We start from the raw sequence: 26455 nt of genomic DNA, 5'->3' as shown, positions 1-26455 counted from the left end.
ATGGCCAAAGATTCATTATCTGAAAGTACTTTTAAACTCCTCGGCCTAACATTCACAGGAAACACGAGTTGGAACAATTACATTGAGAGCATTGCCAGAAAGGTAGGCTCTCTTTACCGTGCTAGAAAACTACTAACACCCGAAAGTATCCTATATCTCTATAAGGCCACCATTCGCGCGTATATGGAGTATTGTTGTCATATTTGGGCTGGTGCATCTGCTGCTAGTCTCTCGCTCCTAGACAGGGTTCAAAAGAGAGTCTCCAACTTGATAGGTCCTGAAATGTCATCTAAACTTCAGCTTCTGTCCCACCGATGAAATGTTGCATCCCTCTGCCTGTTCTACAAGTATTTTAATGGTGAATGCTCTGATGAACTGCAAGCACTTGTGCCCCCACGACGTAAATACCTTCGACAAACAGCTAAATCCCACCCCTACACAGTAGAGATCCCTAGATGTAAGAGAGCTTTCTACTCCAGTAGTTTCTTCCCCAGAACCGCTAGACTTTGGAATTCCATTCCGGGTCCCTGTTTCCCCAACTGTACTGACATGCAGAAGTTCCAAGTGTAATGTGAACCGGCATCTTGCTGCCCAACTCCCTACATAGTATCCCAGTGATTATGTCCCTGATAGTACCTATTTATTATGCCTCCCCACAGGACAGAGTTAGACACCAGGGTTGTTTTTTAACGTGGAGAAAAGGTACAAAAATAAAAATTGTCTCAGTCGTGAAGGATTTCTCCTCCACCGAAAGAGAACATGAAACAGAAGTGCAGCATCTGAAGAACAGATACTACACTTTGATCTTGACCAAAAGGCCAAGGATAGTAGACTCTTGAACCAAAGTGGCAATGTGCCTTGTTTGGGGTGAAAATGTAATAAAAAAAAAAAATTAAAAGAAAAAAAAAAAAACACACACACACACACACGCATGTACACACATATGCATCTCCACACACATGTAAAATATACATGAAGGAGCGTTCCAAATATATATATATATTTTGCGGTGTACAAAATTTTATTATGGTAATGTAAAGACCAAATTTAAACCTGTTCGAAAACATTTATTTTAGATTGTGAAATTAAAAAATAAAAATGAATGTAGGTGTCCAATTTTTACAGGACAATATTTTCAAAATATAAGCGTTCAAAATATAAGGTGTCACTAAAAAAAAAAAAAAGGTTTTAAACTTTTGACTTTACAGGTAAATTTGCACATAACTATTCTTTTGTTTTAAATTAGATTTTATTTATTGATCTTCAATTTGTGATATATAAACCTTAGGTGAGAAAAATTAATTATTTTCATTTTAATAGACATTTCAAAATGGGGGGATGAATTAAAAAGTTTGTTTAGAATATTATATTCAGTTTATTGGAAAGAGCATAAAATTTCACATTAACCCTGAACATATCTTAAAATTTGCACCAATAGAAAAATTTTGATAGATTTTTAAATTGAAAAAAATTTTACTTGTAAAATTCAATTCATTACGTAAAAAAAAAAAATGGCTGCATGAGTGCGCGCATGCACTTTGTAAACACTTTTAAAAAAATAAAAAATAATATTTCTATTTTTTAAAAAACTTTATTTTGGATTGGTTGGTTGTTTTTGTTTTATGGCATATCAACCCTTTTCGGGTTATTTAATGCCGAATCCAAAGATTTTGAAGAAAAATTTTTTAATAGAATATATTTGTTGTTTTCAAGTCGGTTTCTATTTAACCCATAGTTGGAACCCTAACAGGTACTACCACTCCGGGTCAGTGGACCTGGGAGCAATGGTAATTAAAGGGTGGCTCCAAACTCCCCAAAGCCCACAAGCTGGGGCCTCACCACTGGATATAGTTTAAGGTCATATCCAGGACCGTTTATTTTGGAAGTATATTCCATAAAGAAATTAAACAACCCACTTAAAAAAAAGAAAAAAAAAGAAATTACGAGTTTTGTATATTTTATTCGCAGTTAAGGATGTCCAAAATTCTCCCCAAATTCTGACACACCTAGGGCATCATGCCTAAGTTACTTGTTTGTGATTTTTTCTTTTTATTGTTTTACAACCTTAAATTGTAATTTTTTACCAGCAATAAACTATATATGCAGGATCAAAGTTTAGTATTTGTTCTGATGCAGCACTAGGTGTGTCAAAATCTTTTGGGAATTTTTGACACACCTCACACAACTGCGAATAAAATATAAAAAAAAAACTTGTAATTTCTCTTTTTAAAGTGGGTTGCTTATTTTCTTTATGGAATATACTTCCAAAATAAACTATTAATAGTTGTTTAAAAAATAGAAATATCTTATTTTTTAAAAAACAGTGTTACAAAGTGCCTGCACGCATTCATGCAGCCGTTTTTTCTACATAATGAAATCAATTGAATTTTACAAGTTAAATTTAAAAAAATTGTTTCACTTTAAAAATCTATCAAAATGTTTCTATTGATTCAATTTTTACAATATTTTCAGGCTCAATATGAAATTTTATGCTCTTTTCAATAAACCGAATATAATATTATAGACAATCGTTTTTTTTTTTAATTCACCCCCCCCATTTTGAAATGTCTATTAAAATGAAAATAATCTTCTCACCTCAGATTTATATATCACAAATTGAAGATAAAAGATCAATAAATAAAATAAGCTAATTTAAAACAAAAAAGAAAAATAGTTATTTGCATATTTACCTGTAAAGTTCAAAGTTTCAAACCTTTTAAAAAAACACGTTGATTTTTTTTTAAAGTGAAACCTTATAATCTTTTTATATTTTCTAGAAAATTTTGTACAATTAGGACAATTTTTTTATTTTTCATTCAATGTTTAGTTTTTTTTTTTTTTAGATATTTAAAAAAAAAAAAAAAAAAAATTCACTCCATAAAGACGAAATAAAGTATTTTAGATGAAAAACTCGTGTATTTCTTTGATAGAAGAAAAAAAAAAAAAAAAATCGAAAATTCGTCGAGTGATTTGCATTTAATCAGCGAAAACTGAGGAGTGAAAAGTGATCATTTTTTGTGTACGGTAATCCATATCAACCAACTTTGACTTCAAATATCTAATTAATAAATTAGATATTAAGGGGAGATAAATTAAATGTTTGTTTCTTCATATAGTTACTATCGAGATTACTTTTGAAATGTATTTGGTCTAATGTGTTGTTTTTACGTTTTGGAAATAATTATTTATGTCCCTTTGAGGCCTCTGTATTTGACAACTTGAAAAATCGTAGAAACACCGCTTTGGCTAATGGCGGATAATGAGTTGCGAAAATGCAATTTTCTGGGACCCTTGCTTTAAAAAAAATCCTTTTATTTAAAAAATATATGGAATATAAAATATAAATGTGGACAATTCTTATAATAAAAGAATGGAAGCACCCATTGCTTAGTATGTTTTTATAGGTAAGTGATATTTTGCCATTTATATATATTTATTAGATTTTTTCTTAAATCTGTTCTTATTAAATATGTGGAAGTACATGCGCTATTTTTAAATAGTATTTTCAAGTTTAATTACAGTTTTATGATACCTGTTTTTATTATTTGTTAGGTGGAAGTACAGAATAGATACACAACACCCTCCCGTCCCATGTTTTATCTATTTTTTTGGGGGGGGGGGGGTTCATGAAATATATGGTAATTAAAAAAAATCCCAATAAGCTTTAGCGGGGGGGGAGGGGAACGTTTTGAACAATTGAAATTTTTATTTTTGAATAAAAAATAATTATTAAACAAAAACAGTAATGTTCTTGTTGAGTAGTTTTTATTTTATTCAAGAAAATAAAAGGTACTCATGCACTTATTGAGCCGTGCTGACATAATGACATTTAGAAAGCCATTCTTAACATGGGGACGGGAGGGTGTGTACGCATTCTTTACTTTCACCTAACAATTTAATAAAAACAGGTATCGTAAAACTTTAATTGGTGCTAATGCATTTACTGCTCCGCGTTATTTTTTAAATCGTATTTCCAAGTTTAATTAAAGTTTTTTGTTTTTTTTTATTCAATTGTAAGGTTAAAGTACAGAACAGGTACAAAACACCCTCCCCATGTTAAGAATGGCTTTTTAAAATAACGTTATTTCAGCACGGATCAATAAGTGCACTAGTACCCTTTAATTAAACTTGAAAATACTATTTAAAAATAGCGCGGATCAATAAGTGCACTAGCATCACTATGTTTCAATCTACGATATTCCATGAGAGGTACGTACACGCTAAAGTTTTTTTTGTTCATTTTATTAAATTTTGTGAAATCTTTTTTAAAGAAAACTGATGAAAAAAAAAAAATTGTATTTTTTTCGGTTAAACCTCTCATTATTTTAAAATTTGGTCTTTGCTCATTTTATTGAAAAAAAAAAAAAAAAAAAGAATAGGGTTTGAAATTACATTTTCATATTGTTATAAGCTTCAAAACAGAGAGAGTCTAAATAATCAAATTCACTAGTTTGTAATGGTGACTTCTGACACTGCTATTGCAGCACTTCACTTTTTTTTTTGTCTCGGTTAGTAGAGGAGAAATCCTTCATGACTAATACATTTTTTGTATGTTACTACGTGGAGTGCCCCTTTTTGTGGAGTTGTTTTTTTGGGGGGGGGGTTTTTTACATGGGGGGTCACCACTTATCAAGGCCCGAAGGCCACTCAGGGATAAGGGTTATTGCGTGTATCAATGAGATAGCATTGTAGTAATCATTAGTATTGGGGGTTTTGATAGAGTGTCTTACTTAAGGGGGCGGTTTGTCAGGAGTTTGTTTATGTTGGACTTGAAGACATCCAAGTTGTAGTCAGGTGGGAAACAGGCAAGCAAACCGAGTTATGTCTAACTCTGCCCTCATGGGGAGACAAACAAAAAAAAAAAAAAAAAATTTTTTTAATATGAATATCAATACACACAAAAAAAAAATTATAGGTGTATAGATATTGTTACAAATATGTGAAAAAAATATATAATTTGAGACAATAATTACTTTTAATATTATAAAAAAAAAAAAAGGTCGAGAGAGAAAATTCTGTTTTATCGCGCTTTATATTGCCGTCTGCTCTCAGTGAATTTGTAAACATCCGGAAAAAGAAAAAGAGAGAGAGAGAGAACATACAAAAATACAGCGAGGGGACGCCTATAAACTGTAAAGAAAGAGAGGGGGGGAGAGAGAAGATATGAAACTAGAGAGAGGGAAAGCTGCAGGCATCCGCCTCGCATGTTATTGAGCGAGTGACGCGAGAGAGATGCAGGTACATACAGTGAGAGAGGGGGCGCCAAAGAGAGAGAGAAAGGTATACCATTAGAGAGAGGGAAAGGAGCGGCGCAGGGTGGCGAGCCAGTTACGATATAGCAGCCGAGGCGGAGGGTCAAGGAAGCAACATTGTTGGCGATGGTGACGGCATTTGTGGTGCTGACGACGGCGAAGAAATGAACGATATATTTTAACGACAGAGAAAACGAAAAAAGGCGATAATGAGGAATGACGATGTATCCAATGGACGAAGGAATGAAATTGTTTCAAAAGAAAGGAATGGGACAGAAATATTTAAAACCCGGCGCTGAGTGAGTCGATTGTTTATTTTTCTCTCTCTATATCTCTCTCTCTCATATATGAAAGCAACTACAAAAACAAAAAAAGGATATCCTTCCATTTTGGAGTTAAAAGCAGACGACAGGGTGTGAACTGTTTATTTCTTTTGCGCGGAAATTCTCTTTCGAATCTATTTCAAGTTTGTTTGTTCATCCAGTTACACATTCTCTTTTACTTTCGTTACAATATATTTTTATATATGTAACTAAAATTGTGTTAATTTTTCCATTGGCCTCGGTATTGTTACTTGGATGTGTTTTTCCTGTCTTGTGTTTAGAAATGTCTTTCGAGAAAATGGATATATCCCTCCCGTACCTAAAAACCTGAAAAAACTAATTTCTTTTAAATAATTTTTTTATATTTTGTGTTACGACTTTCACCCCTAGACATTCCGGGTCGTAACAATATATAAATATAAGTACTTAGATTGGCCGATGCACACATTGGCTACTAGTGAAATACGCATTGGCTCCGATGTTGAACGTTGTTCGATTGAGGGAGACATCATTATTTTTACAATGAAAGGATTTTTGCATGAGTGACCTAGCTTTTTTACTTATTTTGGCTTGAAATTTGCGCATGATTTTATGTTTTTTGCTTTTTGGGATGGATATTTTTTTGCCAGAGTTTATGTAATTATTAACAGGAAGATTGGTGAAAAAAAACTTTTGGGGAGGGGGGACTGGATTTAATAAACAAACAAAATGAAAACAAAACAAAAATTTGGTGCTTATGCATTTATGTTACCGTTATTTTTTTAATGGTTTAAGTGCCTCCCCCAATGTTAAAAAAATACCTGTTCTTATTAAATTGTTAGGTGAAAGTACATGCGCTATTTTTAAATAGTATTTTCAAGTTTAATTACAGTTTTACGATACCTGTTTTTATTATTTGTTAGGTGGAAGTACAGAATAGGTACACAACACCCTCCCGTCCCACGTTTTATGTTTTTTTTTGGGGGGGGGGGGTTGTTTAAGAAATATATGGTAATTAAAAATAATCCCAATAAGCTTTGGGGGGGTGGGAAGAAAAAAAAAGAAACATTTTGAACAATTGAAATTTTTATTTTTGAATAAAAAATAATTATTAAAACAAAATGTTCTCGTCGAGTAGTTTTTATTTTATTCAAGAAAATGAAAGGTACTCATGCACTTATTGAGCCGTGCTGAAATAATGACATTTAGAAAGCCATTCTTAACATGGGGACGGGAGGGTGTTGTGTACGTATTCTTTACTTTCACCTAACAATTTAATAAAAACAGGTATCGTAAAACTTTAATTGGTGCTAATGCATTTACTGCTCAGTGCTCCGCTCCGCGTTATTTTTTAAATCGTATTTCCAAGTTTTTTTTATTTTTATTCAATTGTAAGGTTAAAGTACAGAATAGGTACAAAACACCCTCCCCATGTTAAAAATGGCTTTTTAAAATAACATTATTTCAGCACAGATCAATAAGTGCACTAAGATCACTGTGTTTCGATCTACGACATTCCATGAGAGGTACGTACACGCTAAAGTTTTGTTTATCGCCACAAGTGCTAATTTTGACTTTCACCAATTTTTCTTTAAAAAAACAATTCAAACATTGTGAGAGGCACTTAAACCATTTAAAAATAAAAAACGGTAACATAAGTGCATAAGCACCAAATTTTTGTTTTGTTTTCATTTTGTTTGTTGAATCCAGCCAAAAAAAAAAAAAAAAAAAAAAAAAAAAATACCGCTGGCGCTGGCTGGTATCGTAAAACTTTAATTAAACTTGAGGTAAATTTTTAGTTTACCGACCCCTCGGCATTACCTTTAATTTGTCGACTTTAAAGGTTTTCGGGTACGCTGAGAACGAATATCGCATTTGTTTTTTGCGCAAACACGCAGTTATCCATATTTGAAGACATTCAGTAGATGCAAGGTTCCTTGTTTACTTGCGATTGTAACGATGTAAGATTCCGTTGTACGGAAGACCAATTCGGCCATAATTTAAATATTTAAATTTATTTACTGAATTTAAATATTTAAATTGATATACTGTTTAAATGATAATATACGTCTACGATGTTTTTATTGGCGCTTTTCTTCGTATTTTTTAATAACATTTTTTTGCACCATTTACAAGTTTTTTTTTACAAATATTTTTTTTAATACTGTAATAGTAAAATTATTTTAGTAAAATTCTATATTGGATACGTTTTTTTATGAAGTTTAAGTAAAAAAAGTTCACTTTTTTATTATTAAAAATACATTTCATGAAAACACTCATTATAAAATGTTCACGTTGTTTAATTAAAAGTTCTTAATTATAATCTAATAGTTTTATAATTTTGTTATTTTGTTACAAATTTCTAATAAAGATTATTTTAATTTTAACCGTAATTTGGTTTTCATTATAAACTCCGTCATGTTAAAGGCTTGAAAATCACTTTAAATCAATTTTAATATTAAAAAAAAAAGAAAAATCAACAGGAAAAAAATATCGTGTGAAAACATTACGAGATACTTATTCCGTATAATTAATAAATGTATCTTTATTTTACTATTACAGTATTAAAAAAATTATTTGTAAAAAGAACTTGTAAATGGTGCAAAAAAATGTTATTAAAAATACGAAGAAAAGCGCCAATAAAAACATCATAGGCCGATTTGGTCTTCCGTACAACGGAATCTTACATCGTTAAAACCGCAAGTAAACAATGAACCTTGCATCTGAAAGATAACCGCTAAAGCTATAAATTAAAAGCTTATTTTCTGTTGTGTCACAAAGTTTACTTTTGTGTTATTTAACATGAGGTCGGTGGGGATTAACTATACTTTATCTATCAATTTAATGAAGAAGAAAGAATGTTTTTGGAAGAACGCAAAAACGAAATTCAAAACAATGATGGGGGTGCACTCCAGTACAGTGGAGTCCCATTTGGACGAATTTTTATGGAGGGAGGTTTACGGAAAAAGTGGCAAAGACGCTTTTGACAATGTGTTGCTGCATATATCGCAGTGGTATATTGTTTAAAATAAAATTTGACTTGTAAAAATTTCATTTCACATTTCTTTCACTTTTTGGATAAAAAAAAATCTCAACTTGTTGGTACATCTACAGAAAATCGCTGTTGAGGTCAATGTGTTCAATGTGTATTTGACTTTTTTTTTTTGGCCTTTTTTTTTGGCCGCAGACTTACGATTGCGCACATGCGTACTTAAGCAAAAAAAAAAAAAATTTTTGCTTGGGTCCACACTCAGTAAAAAGTGCCCTTCAGTCTATAACAGTTACGTACATTAAAATTTTTTTTCAATATTTCCATTTTTTAATGTCGTCACTAAACTGTATAAGTACCCTTTTTCTTAAATAGGAAACAAGATGGCCGCCAGAAAAATGATAAGGATTACGTTGGATACTGAATGTATTCAAATATGGATAACTGCGTGTTAACGCAAAAAAATAAACGCGATATTCGTTCTCAGCGTACCCAAAAACCTTTAAAAGTCGACAAATTAAAGGTAAATGCTGATTGCTGAGGGGTCGGTAAACTAAAAAAAAATACCAAAACGGAAAATAATATTCACCAATTTTTCTGTTAATAATTACATAAACTGCGGCAAAAAAAAAAAAAAAAAAAGGTACTCATGCACTAGTACTTTTAAATAATGTTATTTCACCACGGATCAATAAGTGCATGAGTCATGCACTTATTGATCCGTGGTGAAATAACATTTAAAAAGCCATTCTTAACATGGGAGGGGAAGGTGTTTTGTACCTATTCTGTACTTTAACCTTACAATTTAATAAAAAACATAAAACTTTAATTAAATTTGGAAATACGATTTAAAAAAAAAATAAATAAATAGCGCGGATCAGTAAGCACCAAATAAATAAAATATCCACTAAAAAAAAAAAAAAAAAAACACACGCAAAAATTCTTTCCTTTTAAAAATAATGAGGTCTCCCTCAATCGAACAACGTTCAACATCGGAGCTGATGCGTATTTCGCTAGTAGGGTAGCACTCGTGTACGTCGGCCCTTAGGTTTAATAAAATTTGTTGAGAAACACTTTAGTACAAGTTAAAAAAACATTGACCAAAACATTTATTATTCGGAAAGGAAACAGGTGAATAATGTCCTTAATTCACGGAGATTCGAAGAAATATTTCCTTCTCGTCAGAGAGGGGAGGGAGGGTAGCAAAACGCAAAGAAATATTACTTGTAAAGTATTTAAAGAAACTAAGTATGAAAAGGATCATACTAGCGTGAAAATGAATTATATATATATATAATTAATAAGCCACGTTTCCTTAATTTTCTCACGTGGTCTTGACGATTTCGATTTGAGGCTCATTTCCAAATTATAAAATCGTTACATTTATTTATAGAACATTCAAATCGATTTAGTTAATTATTGTCAAAAATTGACAATTTTTTTTTTTTTTAATTTAGACAATTTAACAAAAACATGTCAAGTTTAAAAATACTTTTCATAAAACAGAAGTACACGTGGGTTTCTTTAAAAACAGAACAATTGATCGACAAAAAATATCACAATAAATAGTCGAGCAATATAAACAGACATTTTAGATTTTAAAAATAAATAAAGCTGAAATGTTACCAAAGATTTAAATGTAATCAATTCATCGGATATTGTCTCCGTTTGAACGTCGGACTTTTCAGCTGGTTCGTCCATTTTCGAGTGATTTCATTTACAGGAAGTTCTGTTAAGCGAAATAAAAATTTGAAATTTGTGTAGAAAACGAAACGAAATTTCATCCTTATTTTACATATTTGGGTATTTATATAATTTTCTCAAAAAAAAAAAAATCATTTTCTTCCGATAGATAATTATTTTTATGAATTAAATAAAAATATTTTATTATATTTAACATTTATGTAATAATAAATAATTTATTGTCTGTTCAAGATTTTATGATTAAAAATAAAAATTATATAGTTATAACAATTAAATTAATTATCCTAAAATAAAGACTCTTAAAAAAATGTCGAACTATTTGTTTAAAACGAAGTATAATTCTTAAATATGTATTTAGTGGTTTCGTTTCGCGATTCCAATTTTTCTATCGTTCCACGCTTCCTCGTGTGTGTTTTACCTTATGGCTAAGCATCATCCAGATTTGATTTTCTGCCGAAAACAGCCTGGCGTAGGTTTGTATCTTTATCTATTTTAACATGAATTGTCCATAGTTAGTATCGGTTTAGATTTAAGATTTCTTAATAATGTATTCTGAGTGCTTTGCGTCTGCTTAATTTTTACCAGTAAGTACTTGAAATTTTGCTAAACAAATATCCAGTTTTTCATTCTAAACAAAATTGTAATTATGGAAAATTAATCTTTAAAATCTATTTGTCTTGTTTTAATATATATATATATATATATATATATATATATATATATATATATATATATATATATATATAATTCTAAAAATGTTAACCACTTTGTTTTTCGTTGTAATCGTAAAAAAATGAATTAAAAAAAATGGTAAATTTATACAAACACCGTGACAGCGAATTAACCCTAACCCTAACGCTGTCACGGTGTTTGTATAATAATACCAAAAAAAAAAAAAACTATTCGAAATTGAATCTCGTTGAATACAAAGGTTAAAATGTCCATTTTTTTTTTTTTTTTTTTTTGCCAGGAAAAGAGCTTTTTAAAACCTTTTGAATTTGCAAATGCCATGCTTAAAACATGGCTCGTTTAAACAATGACTTGTTCATGAACTTCGTAATTTTGATGGCGTGTCATGTGTTTAAACTTATTCTACGAACAATAATTGTGAGATTGTTTATTTTCCTTCGGAGTGAGATTAAAAACAATTCTAAATGCATGGAATTTAATTAATCTTTGAAAATAAATTGGTGCTTGTGAATCTGTTGTGCTATTTTTGTTTTAAAATAGTATTTTCAATTTTTATATTTTTTATTAAATTGTTGAGTGAAAGTATAAAATACTAAAACACCTCATGTTAAGAATGGGTTTCTAAATGATAATGTTATTTCAGCGCGGTATCATAATTCTGTTTTGATTTAAAGATAGTAATTTGTTTATGAATAAACAAAGGTGAAATAAAAAATAAGTGGTTCACTTTCACTGGTTCGCTTAAATATATGTGATAAGAAAACTTGTAAATGTTTTCTAAACTTTATAAAATGTGTTAAGGCAAAAGTCATCCTTAGTTTGATTTGAACCAACTACTACTAGCAAGGAAAAATGTCTAAGGGCCAAATTTTAAATGAAAATAATAAAAATAAATTATTTAGAAATCTATTAGTGTTTTGGCATCAAAAAAGTTCAATTTTATGAGAATAAATATTTTGTATGACAAACATTCTGGATTTTCAAAAGAAACAATACCATGTTACCAATAGGTAAGAGTGGCTATTATTGACTGGTGTAGTTAAATGTGATTGTCCGGTGTAAACGCAATGTTCCTTATAAAATAACATTCCAAGTTTTACATTAAAACAAATTCTATCATTACAAAGTTAAAATTCAATAAACTTGTCATTTTGATTTCCGCTTTGTTTAGCGAAAGTCATGCCTGTGTATACTGACTGAGGCAAAGACCCTTTTAATTAATGTTTACGTAATTCCACTAAATTTACCGAATTTCTATTACTAACGATTACTACATTGTCCAATTAATTGACTACTGTACACTCTGTAAGCCTTATCCTCGAATGGCCTCTGGGCCTTGATAAGTGGTAATGCTTATTTAAAAAAAAAAAAACTTCTCATAAAGTATGTCGAGTACTTTGAAATGCTTCATATAAAGTACTTTAATATCGTTCGATTTGTTTATCGCGGTTTCGTTTAAACTAGGCACGACCAAAAAGGAAGGAGGGAATAAGTATTTATTGATGGATTCTCTATTTAAAAATCTACCAAAAATCAAGTAATTATCCAATAAATACAAAGTTTTCACCGATTATTAAGTGAAGAATGAACTTTATAATGGTGTACGTTTTTTTTTTTTGTTTTTGTTTTTTTACATCTATATATCTACTAGCATTTCAGCCCGGTGTTGCCCGGTGTATGCTGAGCAAAAAAACAAAAAAAAAAAGTCAATTTTTTTAATTTTGACCCCTTAACATTTATTGTTTTGGGCTCAAATCAAGTTATTAAGTTAGATCCATGTCCAAGGAACCCATCTCTAAAATTTCTAGTGTTTAGACCCAAAATTGTCGGAGGAGTTTGGTAGAGTTCTCAAAGGTCAAATCGTTGAACTTTAACCCTTTAACAGCCAAATTTCTGGCTGAAATCCGATCACAAAGATTTTCTCAAATCTCAGTACCCTGTATATCAAATTTCGAGTTCGTAGACGGAGTTATTGCGTAGAGAAATGTACACACAGCAGTGTCAGAAATTTCGTGAAAATAGTGAATAATTCCACCCCATCTTTCCAAGCTTATAACTGCTCGAAAAATGTAATTCAAGCCCTAATTGGTATTATTATACAAACACCGTGACAGGGTTAGGGTTTAGGGTTAGGGTTAATTCGCTGTCACGGTGTTTGTATAAATTTACCATTATTTTTTCAATTAAAGGAGCAAGGACCAAGGTTTCATTAAAAAAAAAAAAAACAATGTGTTCTTATAAAATAAGGTTTTAAACTTCGGACTTTACAGGTAAATTTCTAAATAAGCGATTTTTTTTTTTGTTTTAAATTTGAATATATTATTTATTGACCTTTTCTCTTCAATTTGTGATATATAAAACTTCCCGACATAAATTAATTATTTACTTTTTAATAGACATTTCAAAATGGGTGACACTGGGGGGGAGGGTGAATTTAAAAAAAAAACGTTTGTCTAAAATATTATATTCGGTTTATTGGAAAGAACATAAAATTTCACATTGACCCTGAAAATATCGTAAAAATAGAATCAATAGAAAAATTTTGATAGATTTTTAAAGTTTAAAAATTGAAAAATATTGAGTTCGGAAAATTCATTACTGTTTTTAAAAAAAAAAAAAATATTTCTATTACTTTTAAAACAACTGTAATAGTTTATTTTGGAAGTATAATCCATAAAGAAAATAAATAACCCACTTTTAACAGAGAAATTACGAGATTTTTATATTGTATTCGCAGTTTCGTGTTAGGGGTGTCAAAAATTCCTACAAAAATTCTGATACTGCTAACACACACGCACACACACTTTTATAGATATACTAGCAAAAGTACCCATCGTTGACTGGATTCACAAACAGCCTACAGAAAATGGACTCTGATTTATGAAAGTATGATAGGTTATGAAAAGGAAGGGTTATAAAGAGATAGCTTCGAATTTGGGGGTATCAAAACCAAAGCAAAATATGATGAAAGGAAAAATAAAATAGATACACCCCATAATTTATTATAACATACCTGTTCACACTGAAACAGAAACACTTATCACAATATTCTGTGGATCTATATTAAAAAACCTTGTTAAACTTTGTGACATTTCTATTCTCTGGAGGTCAGGCGCGAACGAACATTCAATAATTTTATTGTACCATATTTCTTCAAACTGAAACATAATTATCAAAGTATACTTACACAGATAGATATGAAAAGTCTTTATTAAAGTTTGTGCCTATTTCCATTCTATGGAGGCCAGGTGCAAACACAGACCCCACAATTTTATTATACCATCCCTATTTAAGTTAAAACATACTTATCAAAGTATTATGTACATCTATATCAAAAACACTTGTAAACGTTTTTTTTTTTTTTTTTTTTTTTTTAATTTTTTATTTCCATACTTTGTGGACCATGCGCGTACGCAGACCCCACAGTTAGTGTTGGGACGATTCCTAATTTTTATACGATTCCGATTCCAGGAAAATATTGATTAACGATTCCGATACCAAGTACGATTCCGATTCCTAGGGAATTATTGTTTTGAAATATACCAGGTAGTTTTATACTTATGGTTGGGTAGTTCCCAAATATGTTCCCTAACTTTGGAAGAGATATTTTATGTCTACACCGTCGTGTTTTGGTTTAAATAAAATTATTATATAGTAAACTAAACAGAAAAATTAGCAAAATTTATTTTAGAGAAAATTTATTTTACTTAATTGGAATATAGAAAAAAACAAAGAAAATAGAATTTATCCTTCAGAGCAAAAACAAATAAAATAGAATTTATAAAAGAGAACAAAAACAAGAAAATTAGAGAATAAATTAACACGATTCATTATTTTGGTCCTCATAATTAACAGATTTAATGAATTAAATAAAAAAAAATATAGCGGAAGAGAAAGAAAATATATACTAATTAAATATAAAAAAAGATAAATATTTAATTTAATAATTTATAAATGAACGCGTGTAATGAAAAAAATAATATACCACGTGACATGGCACTGTAGATACAAAATAACCCTTCCAAAGTTAACGACCATATTTGAGAAATACCATTAATCGAAAGTTTTTGTGTTTTATACCAAAAGGTAGGTATAGCGAAAAGTTACAATTAAAGGAATTTCAAAAACGATTTTTTGTTTGGCTATTGATAGTTGTATTTGTGACGGCAGTTCTTCAGACCTCCATAATTCACAAAGAGTAGTTAACACCTATTGTTTTTTTTCTTACTTTTTCATTGCTTTTACACGTTGTTTCTAACGTGAAGAATAAGTTTAGCCAAACTAATTTTGAAATAGGGTATATCAAAGGAACACATAAAAATGATACCACTATAAAAAACAAATGAAATACTAGATAAAATTGAGAAAAATAATTACGAAAATTACAGAAAAAGATAAAAAAACAAAAAACAAAACAAAAAATGGTGAAGTTTGTTGAATGAAATGAATTATTGAAAGAAAATTAATTGAACTAATAGAAATGTTAAATAAAAAAAATGTCACATTTCAATATTTTTTTAATAATTAAATTCTCAGGGTTGTCGAAATTAAAAATTAAGTGATTTTTTTTTAATTAGACTTATTTCGAAGCTTGTTACCTTGAAAAATACATTTTAAACCCTGTTTTTTTTTTTTTTTTTTTTTTAAATAAATTGAAAAAAAAAAACGCAATTAAAAAAGTTTAATTGAAACTTTAAAAACTTATTAAACATTAAAAAATTACTTATCTCACAAATTAACGTCCAATAAAGTAGATCCAGTCTTCATACAGGAATTCGGTTATAATAAATATATCTTTCCCAAACTTAAAAATTCAATCGTTTTTTGTTTTTTTCGGAGAGAGAGTGCTTTAAAATCGCCAGGGAATGCCCCTAAAATTTTAAAGAAGTAAATTTTAGGAGTTTAGTGCCTTTCAAAGACGGTTATCATAATTTATTATCATCATTTAATTTCCTTTTTTCCTCCCCCCCACACCTTTCCACATGGTTCAGTAGTTAACCAGTGCTCCTGTTGCTAGTTAAAAGAATTTTTCATGAATAGAATCAGCATTTTTTTAAAATTATTTTTTTAGTTGTATATATTGTATTTACTCTTTGAAGTTAAGGAGGGTTAAAAAAATTGGTGACACCTAGATGGTCACTTAGGCAGAAAAAAAAAAAAAAAAGACACTGCAATTTCGACCCTCACTAATAAAACTGCTCTGAGTGACTAGTTGGTAATTTTGCTAAGTCGTGGACCAAAGAGTTAAAAAAAGATTTCAAGGAATTCAATGAATTTTCATTTGGTCCAAATTTTAAAAAAATATATGGAAGTATAAAATATGTTATATTTATTTCAAAAATATTTAGAAAAGAATGAAAAAGAAACACTTCTATTATTATTTTTTTTGTTGTATATTTGTTTTTAACTACTTTTTTTCGAGGGTCTGTGTAATTTAAAACGTACCGTTTTTTTTCCTGTTTCTCAATCATGATTAAAATGTAAATGTCTCGTGTAAAATAGCTAACGAAAAATTCACTGTCTCCTCCATTTTCCCCAAACTCAAACGAGGCTGATATGTGCTTTCATTACAGACTTCGACATTTTATCATGACGAAGTTTAAAATGCCATAGAAAGAGTTAATACTTGAAATGTAATAAAAAGCATTTAAAACTACGTAAAATACCAACTTTCTCCAAAGAAAACCAATTAAAAAAATATTGCATTTTTATTTTCAATTTAAAAATCTATCAAAATTTTTCTGAAAATTGAAAACTGGGGGAATTCAACGTCGGCCGTAGTTTTAAATGCGTGTATTGTAAAACTGTTTTTTTTTTTTTTTTTTTTTTCCTGTTCAAGTTGTTTTTATTGAAAATTGGTGACTGGCTATTAAGTTGAACGTTTCTCTATAGAGAGAAAAAAGGGCAACTTCCACATGGATTTTTGAGTCGGGTTCGGTAAAAAGGCTGACTTCCGCATGGATTTTTAATGTGGGTCCGGTTTACTACTACGTTTAAATAGAAAACTGAACAAGGCGTGAAAAGTCATAAAAAATGTTTAAAAAATTTTTTTTCTGATTATCTGATACATAAGTCTCTATTGGATGATATTAACAAGAAAAAAGTTCCAAAAAGTGAAAATTATAGAATTTATAAGGGCAGGCGGTGAAAGCCAACGTCCGCCTAAAAAAGTTAAAATAAAGTTGTTTGTTTTTTTTTTTTATTTTACAAAACCCAAAATGAGATTAGAATTTGGAACCCCATCGCTTCAGTAGGACCTTTTGGTGCCATTTTTACCTACTTATTCACTTGTGCTATTTTTACCGCGCACCACATTTTTGATACTGCGAGAAATACGAACCATGCTGAAATAATGTTATTATTGAAAAAGCTATTCTTTAACTGGTCTGCACTTTCACCTAACAATTTAATGAAAAAACATACCATAAAAATTTAATTCAACTTGGAAATCCCATCTAAAATATAACATGGTACGTACACTGCACAAGCACCAAAGTAAAATCCCAATTCTCGTGGTTCCAATATGGGATCGGTTTGCTATAACGTAACTAAAAACTAGCATCCCTTTCAAATGTCAAAATACTTTTGTTTGTTTTTTGTGAGATAATCTGGTAAGTGTCCAATCAATAATAATCCACTGTTCTGTTCAGTTTCTTACAGTTTTTCAAAATTGCAAAAAAACAAACAGAAAAAAATATAGACGGGGTGATGCTCGTTTGGGTATACTCCAAAAATGTATCTAATTGGGTAAAAAAGTAACTTAGTTTGTCTTTAATAACATTTGCTTTTTTGTTTATTTATTGTTTCACCCATTTTTTGGCATTATTATTCTCAAAGATTATTCAAAAGAAACGTGAAGGTATTGTGCAATTATTATAAGAAACTATCTTATTTATTCAATAAATATATTTTTATATTTGAAAATTAAAAAGTTATTAGAACTAGAATATAGTTGAAACCACAAAAACAATTTCTTAGTTATTTCATTTCATAATTAGCATATTCATTACAAGCACAGACTAGTTAAAATTAAATTAATTTTTAATTCATGAAACACATTTTGACTGCCTTTAAAATAGTTTAAAAGTATACACTTACATTTTTATCTTGGAAAATTTACACTGTCTTTTGTGTGTCTTGTCAGTAGTTGAAAACTAAATTGTCAAACATACCAATTAGCAGAAATAATTTCTATCTGTAGTTTGGGATTTATGGCTTTAAAGGTGTGAAAACTTTTGAATTCACTAATCCCTTTAATGTCCACTTGTCACTAACACTTTGAAATTGTTAGATTTTTTCACACTTTGTTACCATTGGCTTGCCAATGCTGGATAGGTGACTCCGGATATATATATATATATATATATATATATATATATATATATATAAATATATATATATATATATATATATATATAAATATATATATATATATATATATATATATATATATATAAATATATATATATATATATATATATATATATAAATATATATATATATATATATAAATATATATATATATATATATATATATAATCTCGTTTCTTTGTCATTTTTCCACAGTTAAAAAAATGAAAAGTCATCAAAGGATTTCAAAAGTACAAAAGTTTTCAATAAAAAATCGGCAAAAGATTTTGCAATAACTAATTTTTTTAAGAGTTTATAATATTCTAAAAAAAGATTTTAAATTAAAACTTAAAAATTCCATAATATATAATAAATAAATTCTATTTCCGACTATTTTCGCACCTAAGCTTGGCTGAAAAAAAAAAATTTTTTTTGGTGGGGGGGATTGTCACCCGGGGCTGACCGCCCCCCCCCTCCCCTAGCTACACTAGTGGGTATGAGCCCCTGAACACTCAGACTATTTTCGGCCATTTTACAGCTTTCGTTAAGGTACGCTCGAGTGCACACTAAGGCTATGTGCACCCACACTCGTATTAAAGTGACATAAGCGTAGTAATCTTTCGCGGACAATTTAAAATTAGATGGAAATTAATTTTTAAAGATTGCAGATAATTTTGGAAAGGCAATTGTTTTTTTTTTTTGTAAATGTCGATAATAACTACCACAGGACTTGCCTTTAAAATCTTAATTTTCATATAATTTCGGGTGTGTTGAATTCAAAATTGGAGCCGGCAAATATGGAAGGAAGCGTCTAACACGTGTTTTTGTTTGTTTATAAAGTTCATGGTGTTTTTTTTTGGGGGGGGGGGGTAACAAAAAACATAGGCCCTATGTCTTTTTTAGAATAAGTTTTTTATTTTTTCGGGATAAAAAGAAAATTCGAAATAGGTATTTTATAAAGGTATTTAGGAAAACTCGTCTCCGGAAAACTTGTCCCCTTTCGCTAGGTAGGAAAACTGGACCCTTAATAATAAATTTTAATATTTTTAAAAATATAATTTAGAGAGGGGGGGTAAAAACTATATCTCCCTCCGAAAAACAACCAACAAAAAATGAAATAAAAAGATTCTTGATAAACGATAGCGGAGTTTTCAATAAAATTGATTAATAAATTTATTTAGTGATTACTTTTTCTCTTAATGATTGATTTTAGAAATTTGAAGTAAAAATTAAAAAAAATTAAAAATGAGTTAACGAGAGATTGTCAGCACATGGCATCTCTCGCGCCAAAAAAATATTTCGCTTTTAATTTATTAGTTAATTTTTGCAAAATTTAACAGGACGACAATAAATGTTCATAATTGATAAAATTATAATTTTAAATAATGCATGAGTGCATTTGGTATGAGAGAAAACAAAAACATAACAAAAAAAACTATCATAATTAAAAAACCAAAACAAAAAAATAATGAAGAATCGAATCGCTCCCTGTTTTTTAATTTTTTGGTTTTGTTTTTTATTATTGTTTTTATGACTCCAAAAAACATTGTTAAAATAAGAACAAAAAAAAATTTGTAATTAACTAATAATAAACGCTTTAAAATAAGTGAAACCACTAAGAACTTAGCCAGTTAGGTAGAAAACGGACACTTAGAAAATCGATTTTATTTAAAAAAAAAACATTAAACAAGTAAAAATATTGGGGGGGGGCTATAGTCTATTTTAAAAAACAATATCTCCTTCAAGAACTATCATAAAATGTGTTTTCAATCGATATTTATTCAATAAGGGACCACTTTTCCTACCTAGCGAAAGGGGACGAGTTTTCCGGAGACAAGTTTTCCCGGGACGAGTTTTCCGGGCACCTTTATAAAGAGTTACTCGAGAATGGAGTGGCGTTTTCAGTACACCTAAATCTACTTTAAAAAATATATTTTTCTATACGAACGTGAGACGAGCCCTAAAGTAAAATAATACCAAAAATGTTATCTAATCTAAATTACAACTAATATTTTATTTTATTGGGGGGGGGGATCTGCAAAGAAGTTCCAAAAAATATATCTAATTGCTTCATGAGCTGAATATTTTAATAGAATGTAAATTAAAAAAATAAAAATTTGAAAATTGACTTACCCAGTAGTAGCTTAAATTAAATATAAAGCTGTATTTAAGAGATAGCAAAATAATTGTTTTTGTTTTTCCATTTTCTGAAGACCTTAACCGCAAACCACCACTTAGCATGTGTAGTTCTAATGTTATTCCAATGATATTCTTTTTGAAACTTCAAAAGAAGCCGACTACTGTCAAAATTTTGCGAAATAATATGTGATCAATTTCATTTTAGAGATATTTCTTTCAAAAGCCTTTTAAAAAAAGAAAAAAAAGTATGTTGTTCTATTAAACTTTTTACTGTTTAAATAATTTGACTTTGCTCGTTTTATTTTAAGAAAATATAAGTTGAAAAAGCATTTTCATTCGCTATTAGAAGATTTGTCAGTAAAAAAAACAGTCGCCAAAAAGATAAGCGTTTTTTTTTTTGTTTTTTTTTTACTCGCAATGTAGAGCCCTGCATACTTCTTTTCAAGTTAACTCTTTTGTAGTTTTGATTACAATAGATCTGAATGAATGAACCTTGTAAGGGAGGGGGCACTAAGCATTGCCCTGTTAATAATGAATTTCTTTGGTTTCTTTTTATAACATGCTACATTTCTCTCTTGCGGTTAGAAATATCAGGAAATTTTTTTCTTTTTTTCAACATCAGACTAAAAGAATCGTAATGAAGGAATCGGAAAATTAAGGTATTTTTTAATGATGCGATTCCGATTCCTATACCTCCCAAAATACACGATTCTTACGATTAATGATTCCGATTAATCGTCCCACCACTACCCACAATTTTAATGAATCCTCATTATGCCAGATCAAACATACACATTCCTGTACCTCGATACATCTTCTATCATTATATGTGATCAGTTTTCTATAATAGTGACCAGACACACATACAGATGTTCAGCTTTATATTATAGATATACTAGCATTTTAGCCTGGAGGTGCCCGGGTGTTTCGAGATGTATGCTGAGCAAAAATAAAAAAAAGGGTTAATTTTTTTTAACTTTGACCCGTTAACATTTATTGTTTTGGGGTCAAATCAAGTTATTAAGTTAGATCCATGTCGAAGGAACCTATATCTAAAATTTCTAGTGTTTAGACCCAAAATTGTCGGTTCTCAAAGGCCAAATCGTTGAACTTTGGCCCCTTAACAGCCAAATTTCTGGCCGAAAACCGATCTTATAGATTTTCTCAAATCTCAGTACCCTGTATATCAAATTTTGAGTCTGTAGACTAAAAATTGAGAGTTATTGCATAGGGAAATGTGCACACACACACACACACACACACACACACACACACACACACACACACACACGTTCACTTTTATAGATATATAGATAGATTAAAGTGAAAGTGTCTGTCTGTGTACATTTCCCTACACAATAACTCTGTTAATTTTCACTCTACAGACCCGAAATTTGATATACAAGGTACTGTGATTTGGGAAAATCTTTGTAATCTGTGATTGGCCAGAAATTTTGCTGTTAATGGGTCAAAGTCCAACGATTTGACTTTTGAGAACTCTACCAAATTCCTCCACCAATTTTGGGTATAAACAATTGAAATTTTAGATATAGGTTCCTTGGGCATGGATCTAACTTAATAACTTTATTTGAGCCCAAAACAAAGGTTAAGCGGTCATAATAGGGGTCAAAGTTAAAAAAAGAATTGACCTCTGCAGTCTCTACCAAATTACTCGGACAGTTTCTGCTCTAAACATTTGAAATTTTGCATAAAGGGTATTCAGAGATAAGGCAAGCTTTTTAATCTGTTTGGGTCGAAAATTTGTAGCTACCAATATATAAATGTATGTCTGCCTAAAACTTTCGACAGAGGCGACGGATTTTCACAAGATCAGTATCGTTTTGAACTTGACCCTTCAGACGACAAATACTGAAAAATTGCCTAAAAACATTTTCTTCGCCCTCAACTGGGCACTTTTCAACAGGGAGAGGTCACTTTTTTTCGCCAATATTTTCAAAAGTCATCCCCTCTTTTCGATTGTCTAGCCTTAATTTAAACCTACGTCACTTCCGGTTTGGTGGTGGTCGTAACAGCAAAGAAATCACGTTTTTCCCCCGTCCTTTCCTCCTTTGTGGTACGGGTTCGAGCCTGCCTTCCTACTACCTCTTTTTTTTTTTTTTTTTTTTTTTTTTTTTTGCTCAACACACACCTCCGAACACCTGGGCAACGCTGGGCACCCATGCTAGTGTATATATATATATATATATATATATATGTAATTCTTGGTTCGTTCAAAGTCCATAAAACCATATTTCTACATTACCAATTTAATTGAAATTTTCAGAAGATTTATGTGTAAAGTCAAGGAATGTTTGCATGTTATTAAAATAAATTAAGATCGCAAATTATAAAAATATATTAAATAAAATAAAAATATTTTTCGTAACTGCGAGACTGTCCGCCATATTTTATTTCCGGTAGAAATGAGCCTTTCACGTGCACCACAGGTTGACGACTTTTGAATTACAACATTTAACTATCTAATTAATAGATGGGTAAAAAAAAAAAATTCCCTATTTTTTAAATTATTTATTTATATATATATATATATATATATATATATATATATATATATATTTGTACTTTAACCTTACAATTGAATAAAACAAACATATAAAACTTTAATTAAACTTGGAAATACGATTTAAAAAATAGCGCGGATCGGTAAGTGCACTAGCACCATTTGCTTATCTTAATTTTTTTATTTTTAAAAGCCTACCTAAAATAAATTTGTCTAATTCTTAATTTCTTATGTTATTGGGGGAAAAAATAAATAAAAGAACGTAAATATGAAGAATTACTCGACCCTCGAAAATCCCTTTAAAATTACCACTTTTATAGGTTTTTTATAGGCCGCTGAAAACGAAAATAACATTTATAATTAAGGCAGACGAGTAGTTTCCAAGATATGAAGAAATGTTAGTTTAAAAAAGTGGAGGATCACTTTTCCATAATAATTTAACGTAAAATGATTTTTGTAGGCACGATTTTTTTTGGGGGGGGGGCCTTTCTTTCTACCCTTGGAAAATCCTTTAAAATTACCTGTTTAAATTGCAAAATGCAAAAGAAATCAAACAAAAAACTTTTTAGCCAAGAAACACACAGACAAATTTTTAAAAATAGCATCCATTTTTTTCTATCGAATTCATTTGCTGTTTTTATTGAAAACTATTTTCTCCCGGATTTTTCATAAAATTTTCCATAAAGGGCCGTGCATCTCACGTTCGTATATAACAAAAATAAATTTTAAGATTTCGATGTGCTAAAAACGAATCTGCAAACCGTTTCCGTCGCAAAAAAATAGTTTTTATGATATGAAGAAATTACTTTTTTGAAAAGTAGGCGATCACTTTTCCATGTAAATTTAACTTAAAATAAGCACCCACTTTCTAGCCACCTGAGGGAGGGGGGATTTTTTCCCATGTTTATTGGTTAAACAGCTTTCGTTTATGCTCGCGCGTAGCATAAACGAAGGCTACGGCTGTGAAATGGGAAATAGTCCCAGAGTCCAGGGGTTATTACCATGCAAAAGAAATCAAACAAAAACCTTTTTAGCCACGAAACACGCAGAAAAATGCCCCTCTCCCAGGTGGCCAGAAAGTGGGTGCTCATTCTAAGTAAATTTACATTGAAAAGTGATCACCCACTTTTCGAAAAAGTAATTTCTTCATATCATGAAAACTTTCTTTTTGCGGCGGAAACGGTTTGCAGATTCGTTTTTAGTACTGAAATCTACAATAAAATATTTCGTTGTATACGAACATCAGACGGGCCTTAAAGTAAAATAATACCGGATTTTTGGAGCAGATTTGCCATTTAGTTGTACAAATATCCTCAAATCAGGTAATCACTAAAAGGGACTCTTAAAAGTCATCTGTATTGAGCAAAAGTTTAAAACCACTGATTATATGTCAGCCTACGTCACAGTAACATATATTGAGTGAGTTCCTAACAGTATTTTGTATAGTTTTTTAGTTTAAACTTATTTTCCCAAAATTTCCCCAAACTTAACGTGTTCGATACAGTCTGCCGCCATTTATATTTTTCAAATATACCGATAAACATTGCATGTTTTTGAACCGATTAAAAATTATACATTACATAAAAACACTACAATGTTATCCAGTTAGGGAGAACATTTACTTTTCTTGCCTTTGATAAAATTTATTTGTCATATATTTATTTTTTGGCAACTTCTTTGAATCTGTGTTTAGTAATACAAACCCTTTTCATTTAATGTAACGTTTTTTCGGCTCGAAAAACAGTGTTTATTGGTGTATTTGAAAGATACAAATAGTGGCGGACACTGTTGATTAAGTTAAGTTGTAGAAAGTGAGTTAAAACTAAAAAACTATACAAAATACTGTCACAAACCCACCGATTATGTCAGCCTATGTCATGGTAACATATATTCGGTGGGTTTTTTTTTGACACTGTATTTTATAGTTTTTAGTTTTCAACTTACTTTCCCAAACTTAACGTATTCAACAGAGTCTGCAACCATTTTTGTTTTTCGAGCCGATTAAACATTTTACATTACATAAAAACACTTAACAATTATCCAGTTAGGTAGAAACATAACATATCTTACCTTTTGCTTTCATTTATTTGTTTTTGGACAACTTTTTCGAATCTGTGTATAGTAACCCCCGCCCAAATCACTCAAATATCAATTACTAACTCACATTTTTGTATACAGAAAACAAACAAAAAACATTTAGCATTTCAACATTTTTGCTACATTCAGCTTTATCTACTGATTGTTGGTCGAGCCCAAGCCATGATTGACGGTAATCCTGAGGATCAGGATCCAATTCTGCAAGAGTACCATTTGTTTTCATTTTCGCCTTTTTATTTTACTTTTTGGAATGGATTGCTGTACTAAGAATATAAGAAACATGCATTTTCTCTTTTTATTAGAATTTTCCATTACACCAAATTGAGCCACAGCAACGCATGGCAGGATACCGCTAGTGTATATATATATATATATATATATATATATTTGCCTACAACCCTTTTATTTCTCGGTACAAATCTGCTTAAAGTAATCAGCCAAAACTGAACAAAATATATTGTATTGTGAGGATGGTGAGGATTGTAGATAAAACAAACAAAAAAAAACACTATTGCATATATCAGATTTGAAGGTTGAAAATCCGAATTTTGAATGTTTAATTTTTCATCTTTTTGTGTTTTGAAGTGTGAAATTTGTTAAATATAATAATAATCTTTAAGATTAGCAAAATAAAATTATGTATTGTCATTATTTTTATGAAAAACGTTACTTTTAAATCTTTGAAAAATAAATTAATAATTTTCTTTTAGTGAGCCTAATATTGCTAATATGGAAATGCTTTGATGAATCAATACCAAAAAATGAAAAAATCGATATATAACGGCGCATTTGCCTAAAAAGGTCAATATTCATGTTACGCCAACTGAAGTCGCCTCAACATTATTCGATAAATCGACAACTTTTAGAGATTTTCGGCTATGCTGAACATGAATATCACAGAGAGAATTAGCGCAGACAAATAGTTTTCTGTATTATGCTTTGTAATTTCTAGTCGTTTGAATTGGCCGCCATCTTTGTTGTTAGTGAGCATGTGCAGACGATGTGTGTAGTTAAGTCTACGTGATGCAAATGTTTATTCAATGTCATTTCTTTTGAAATAAATACTTCCCTCCTCATGTTAAGAACGGCTTCCGAAATAAACCCCTACCTTCCCATGTTAAGAGCAGCTTTCGGATTAAACATCCACCTCCTCATGTTAAGAATGGCTTTCGGAATTGCGTTGAGTTAACTACACAGATTGTCTGTTCATTGCAGCATGTGTGCACATGTTGAATATACCATTGCATTGAAACAAAGATGGCAGCCAAATAAAACTACTAGAAATACAGGTATTTATATCTCAAAATTTGTCTGCACTAATTTTCCCTGCGATATTTGTTTTCAGCATACCTGAAAACCTTTAAAGTCATCATTTTTTAAGAAAATGTTGAGGCATCTTCAGTTGGCGTGA

The 26455-nt window shown here is 30.2% G+C and overlaps 2 protein-coding genes across 4 annotated transcripts in view; one reads left to right on the top strand and one right to left on the bottom strand.

The window, feature by feature from the left end:
• Nucleotides 1–16518, bottom strand: part of LOC145265442 (putative ATP-dependent RNA helicase DDX47) — a 66139-nt gene extending 49621 nt beyond the window's left edge. The window contains exons 1-2 of one of the 3 annotated variants that reach the window (XM_080121289.1): nucleotides 16383–16518; nucleotides 10170–10272 (exon numbers count right to left, since the gene is read on the bottom strand). In XM_080121289.1, coding sequence (XP_079977415.1) covers nucleotides 10170–10244 — 75 coding nt within the window. In that variant the 5' untranslated portion in view covers nucleotides 10245–10272; nucleotides 16383–16518. Of the gene's footprint in view, nucleotides 1–10169; nucleotides 10320–11933; nucleotides 11984–16382 lie in introns of those variants that run through there. The other 2 variants (XM_080121290.1, XM_080121288.1) reach the window with 2 other exon arrangements.
• LOC145265444 (PHD finger-like domain-containing protein 5A) overlaps nucleotides 10583–26455 on the top strand; it is a 41917-nt gene continuing 26044 nt past the window's right edge. The window contains exon 1 of the mRNA XM_080121291.1: nucleotides 10583–10720. Within this exon, the coding sequence (XP_079977417.1) occupies nucleotides 10669–10720 (52 nt within the window). The 5' untranslated portion in view covers nucleotides 10583–10668. The remainder of the gene's footprint in view (nucleotides 10721–26455) is intronic.

Source organism: Euprymna scolopes, chromosome 40, assembly GCF_053919585.1.
Source record: "Euprymna scolopes isolate OS-2025 chromosome 40, ASM5391958v1, whole genome shotgun sequence".
In the NCBI taxonomy this organism is placed as follows: domain Eukaryota; kingdom Metazoa; phylum Mollusca; class Cephalopoda; order Sepiida; family Sepiolidae; genus Euprymna; species Euprymna scolopes.
Note: the sequence above shows the minus strand (reverse complement) of the source record. Positions and strands in the feature narration are given on the sequence as shown.